The sequence below is a fragment of the Bombina bombina genome, chromosome 2 (assembly GCF_027579735.1).
Source record: "Bombina bombina isolate aBomBom1 chromosome 2, aBomBom1.pri, whole genome shotgun sequence".
Taxonomy (NCBI): Eukaryota; Metazoa; Chordata; class Amphibia; order Anura; family Bombinatoridae; genus Bombina; species Bombina bombina.
In genome coordinates, this window is record NC_069500.1 from 783,242,506 (window position 1) to 783,248,505 (window position 6,000).

At 35.4% G+C, this 6,000-nt stretch overlaps 1 protein-coding gene across 2 annotated transcripts in view; it reads left to right on the forward strand.

Moving 5' to 3' along the window:
- LOC128649597 (beta-1,4-galactosyltransferase 2-like) overlaps positions 1 to 6,000 on the forward strand; it is a 109,537-nt gene that overhangs the window by 23,260 nt on the left and 80,277 nt on the right. For both annotated transcript variants that reach the window (XR_008400681.1, XM_053702953.1), the window contains exon 2: positions 4,593 to 4,685. Coding sequence is in view for 1 of the 2 variants with exons in the window: in XM_053702953.1 (XP_053558928.1) it covers positions 4,593 to 4,685 (93 nt within the window). In the remaining variant the exon portion in view is untranslated. The remainder of the gene's footprint in view (positions 1 to 4,592; positions 4,686 to 6,000) is intronic.

The following is a 6,000-nucleotide window of genomic DNA, read 5'->3' on the forward strand; positions in this document are numbered from 1 at the left end:
ATTGTTAAAGGGACAGTATACTAGAAAATAGTTTTTCCCTTAATTTGTTTCCAATAACTTTTTTTTTTTTTTTACCAGCTACAGAGTATAAAACGTATGAGAATTTGCTTTTTAAGGTTAATTTGTGTATATGAAATAGCTGATTTTGTGTTTTGAAGCCATAACCTAATAAAATGGGTTGAGCTTGTATGTATAATCAGATCTCATTACTTTATCACATTGTGTACATAATCATGCTTCTTTATATTATATCTGGCTGTAAACCGAAGACCAATACTTGGAGAGAATAATGGAAATTTAACATTTTACTACCTTATCTCTTCTATACCCCACTGGGAGTGTAATTTATTCTACTGGCTGTGTTTACACAGCTTGGCCTTAAGGCCAAAAACTTTCAGGATAGGTGGGGATACCACAGGCTAAATCAACTATTTCAAATGCCAATATAAGGGTAAAGGAAATACTTGTAAACAACTTAATACACTCCAGCAAGTAAAGTGGGTCATTCGGAACAATTAAAGGGGATACATGTTTTGAGTAAACTGCCACTTTAATGTTAATCTGGGACTTTTTGGGAGACAGGGAAAACATTTTTTTAAAAAAAAAATCTAGGGTGAGATTACATATACGGCATAGGTTTCAGCGCAACTGCTGATGTCCACCCCGCCTGTAAATTCACCATGCACATCGGGTGAATCACATATACGGTGCTGGCAGATCAGATACTGCCGTAAGTCAGATAAACCGTTGACGTTCAGAAATGTGCGGAAATAGACATTTCTGGAGTCGCCAGTGACTTATGGCAGTTTATGAACTGAAAGTAAAAAACAAAATAAACACCCGTAAAAGTCTAATCCGCCTCCAAAAAATTAACCCGACACATCAAAACCCCTATATCCGCCAATCCCCCCACATCGCAACTAATAATAAAATGTATTAACCCCTAATCCGTCATCCCCATATCGCAACTAATAATACAAATTATTAACCTCTAAACCACCATCCCCCCACAACGCAATCTACCGATTAACAATATTAACCCCTAATCCGCCAACCCCCCACAACGCAATCTACCTATTAACACTATTAACCCCTAATCCGCCAACCCCCCACAACGCAATCTACCTATTAACGCTATCAACCCCTAATCCGCCAACCCCCACAACGCAATCTACCTAATTAACCTATTAACCCCTAAACTGCCATCCCTCCACAATGCAAAGTATTAATCTAATCACTAAGCCCCCTAACCTAACACCCCCTAAACAAACCCCAATTAACTACACTTACATAAAATAAAAAAGACTACCTTTAAAAATTAATTTAAAATAAAAAACAAACTAAGATTAAATTAAAATAAAAAATCTAATATTACGAAAAACAATAAACAAAACTATTCAATTTTTTTTAAAACCTAATCTAACAACCCTATAAAAACAGAAAAGCCACCACTAAATAAAAACACCCCTTAATCTAACACTAAACTACCAATAGCCCTTAAAAGGGCCCTTTGTAGGGCATTGCCCTAAAGAAATCAGCTCTGTTCCCTAAAAAATACAAATTAACAATAAAAAAAACAACCCCCCAAAATAAAAAAGACCTAACTCTAAAAAAATCTAATCTACCAATTGCCCCTAAAGGGGCATTTTTATGGGCATTGCTCTTAAAGGGGCAATCAGCTCTTTTGCTGCCCATTAAAAAACAAAAAAAGCCCTAATCTAAAAAAAAAAACACCCAAAAAAACCCCCAACTAACATTAACCCCCAAAAATGTACTCACCATTCCTGAAGTCCAGACATCCATCTTCTTACAAGTGGAGCAAAGTCTTTTATCTTCATCCCAGCAATGCGGAGCAGGAAAGGTCACAGCGGCGACATCCAGCGTGGAGGCTCCTCTTCATGCTGTTCAAATCAGCCAATAGGACTTCAGTACCTCTCATCCTATTGGTTGATTTGAAAATTTCAGCCACTAGTAATGAAAGGTATCCTATATTATAAAAGACAAGAGTTTGTCTGAAGCCGTCATGCGCAGTTCAGACAAACTCTTGCAGCTGATCGCACGCGCACCCACCCGGCAGCAGCGCGAGGACCCGGCAGCACAGCTGATCAGTGAAACAAAGCAGCGCGAGGACGAGAGAGAGAGAGAGAGAGAGAGAGAGAGAGAGAGAGAGAGAGAGATTAAATATATCACGGCACGGCCCGTGTGAACGGGCTTTAGGACTAGTCCCAATATATTTTGATTGTGCGGGGGACAATCAAAAGATTACAAGTTTAGCCGTACCGCACCATAACGCAAAACTTGTAATCTTGCCCTTTATTAGGTACTTTGCAATGTGGGGGTTGGCGGATTAGGGGTTAATACATTTTATTTAGTTATTGCGATTGGGGGGATGGTGGTTGACAGGTAGAAACTGCGCATATGTTAGGTGTTTGTTAAAACTTCCAGGGAGTTACGGTGCTCATATACTAAGCACAAGGTTTGTTGCGCATGCCTATGTGTGGTGAGGTTAAAATGGAGTAAAATGTCTCCATTTTCGCATCGTAAGTCCTTGCACTGAATATGTGATACCGACTTACGATAACGGTTCTGTGTTAGTTTATGGGAGTAAAAATAGTGGGCGACGGGTGAAATATACGTAGTGCTATTATATAAGGCGCCGTATATGTAATAGCAACATCCAACAAAAAATAGCTGATGCCGGCTTTTGCGGGCGACGCTGCATTTATGATCGAGCCCCTAGTGTTCATTTGAAATTCCCAGTAAGTGCTGTTGTCTTATCTTTTTGTAATTCAAATGATTACGCAATTCTACTGTATTTAATGGTCGTTTAAAAAAACAGTAGTACACTAATGTGCCTAAGTTATTGTGCAAACAGAAAAATATATAAAGGCTCTTCGCAAACTTACTCTCTGTACGTATTTATCTGCTGATTGAAGATATTTGTTGATAATATAATTTCAAATTACTGAGAAAAAAAATCTAAAAGACATATAATATTTTTCACTATTTTTTTATATACATTTTTATATATACCTTTTTATATATACATTTTTATATATACCTTTTTATATATACATTTTTAAATAGAAAATATACATACAGAAATTTACCTTAACAAAACTGTGATGCAAACAGAGGACCAATACTGGTACTGAGGGAGAGAACCACAATTTGATAGAGAGTGGATCACTTTAAATTTTTAAAAACAAAGGCTGTTGCAACACATCAGAAAAAGATCCAATTATTCTAGTGTTTTCTATAATTTGATCTTATGGAACCCAAATGCATATACATTGTCAATAAAAGGAGTCACACAGTTCCCCACCACACCCTATATATTTGCTTATAATTGAATGAATCATTTAAAGAAAAATAATATTTTGGGGGGGTTAAAGAAGTCTTTAAGACCTTCTAAGTAATTATAAAATCATTAAAAATAAACCATTTCAATTCCTGAAAAATAAATTAAATACTTTATAAGTGCTAATGTGACTGCATTATATTTTGGACTTTTATGTAATAAATGGGTGACTTTTCATGGTCCAATGTTGCCTAGATCATCTTAATACAGCTCAGGTTAATGTGGTTAACTCAAATGAATTTAATGAGAATTTAAAGAGAAATGAATTTAAAGAGAAATTAAACTGGTCTCAAAATTAATTTAGTCCTTGTATAAAGAGACAGTATATAATCAATATTTTAAAACAAAAAAACAAAACAAAAAAAACAGCAGTGCATAATGGTGTAAATGACTTTACTGTAGATAATACTTTAAAGGAACATTAAATATTTTGTGATGGTGATATAAAATGATAAACTGTATACATAAGAAAAACTCTACAATATACTTTTGTTATTTATTTTGCTCCCCTTTCCTGTAATTCCATTCTGAAATTATGAGCTTTTCAGTTCCTGTTAGAAATTGAAGTGCTGAACACTGTTATATTCCACACAGCCATTGGCTGCACACTCTAGTGACCTATGTATAACTGTCCCTAATTGGCCACAGCAGATAAAGTAACCTTGGCAACATGGCAGCTCCCATTGTTTTATAGACACTAAAACTTTACACTTTGTCAATATTTAAACAGCTAATGAAACTAAAAAAATATTTATCTATGTGTTATTCTCAGACTGTTCTTTCTTTGAATGCATCATTCTATCAAGAATTTATTTAGTGTTTAATGTCCATTTAACCTCCCTTAGGTGCCATTTTTACTTCATACCCAACCACCTACCGAAGTAATTTTTTAAGCTTTGATGCAGATAGCAGTAGAGCTGTACCACCCGCCCAATTTAGAGTAATTAGAGCACTCTCACAAACTCTGCTTTAGCTGTTGTAGCTTCAGTCTGATGGGTCCGTACTGAGACTGACATTTACCTCATTATACAGCTGCTAAGCCTAATTAATATAACTCTGAGCAACATATGGATACGTAATTCTATTAAAACCTAATAAATCCACAAAAACCTATAGTGTCAGATAGTATCATTTTGTAAACTGCTTTAGAAACATTTAAATACTAACAAAACCATAATGAATTCTACCATAAGTTTAAAACATATATAAATACATGATTTCTTCTTAACAGATTCCATGTGGTTGTTGTGTAAACCAGATCCTGAAATGATTGAAGAAACTCAATCCCTATTTCCAACATGCCCAGAAATGCCCCCTGGGTTAGGTAAGAGGAAAATTATTTAAAAAAAATATATATTTGTATACTTTTTTTAAATTAACAACAATAAAAAAAAGAAATAACTGATGTACAGAAATTGAAATGTGTTGTCGTACTACCATATATATACTGTATATATAAACAATAATCATATGAATTGTCATAAAAAGGAACAAATATTTGATGTAATTCACTCGGGGTCCAGGCCAATCAAATCATATAGCATAATAAGTTCTACCCTTCAGGCCTAGGGTTGCCACCCGTTCCTTAAAATACAGAACACTTATAAGTTACACATGCTGCAGGGTGTGCAGGGAGGAATTTGAATAGTGTTGTCCAGAAACAATACATGTTCCTCCTTGCACACCCTGCAGCATGTGTAACTCATAAGTGTCCAGGAAAACATGGCTGAGGTGGCAACCCTACCTTCAGCACTGACAGCTATAGTGAGACACTTATATAGATCTATTTAAATTAAGGCTGCATTGGCCTACCAGGATATCAGAAGATTTCCTAGTGGGCTGCAGCAGCTGAGGCTGGGAAGCTACAATTTAAAGGGTTGATTAATGGATGCAATTTGGGTTGTATGGTGCCTAAATAACAAAAAATCTGGCACTTTTTTTAAATACAAACTAATATAATTTAATTCTGAAAAACATATTGCGGGAAGGAGTATCCTAGTAATCCCCTTTGAGAAAATGGGGTGTGCGCATTCTACTGACTCAACGGAAAATAGGGCTGGTCTATACATTTTCTAGGGCTGCTTTTTATTCCCAGTCCAGCCCTGATTTAAATGCTGATTTTAATGTTCTAATATATTCTGTGCATATGTACAATAAAAAAAAAAAGATTTTTAATTCTTCCTTCCAGACTAAAAATCACAAGCAATCTTGGTAAAATATCGCCAAATATTAATAAAATAAAATATATATTTATTCACATAAAACAATGTAAGCATAAGTAAAGGGACGTCACCCTTAAAATTGTTAGCCACAACTATTTAGTTTGGTGCACAAGTTGGATATAAAACATGACTTAAAAATGTCTCAAAAATATGTCCACAGTAAAACATGTATATCATCTTTACTGGTCAGTGAGATGCAAGCTCATTCTTCTAGGTGTTTGTTTGGCACTGGCTTTTAGCACAAATTTAGCTGAGAGTATTCTTATTACCGGACAACTACCAGGACCTTCCATGTGGCTGTTACTGGGATCACACCCCTTTTTTTATCATCGTCCTCCATCACACATTATGTGGGTCACAAGGGGTGGGTAGTCTCTGGTTCTTATTATTTAGAAACAGTTGCCACAAAGAAGTATC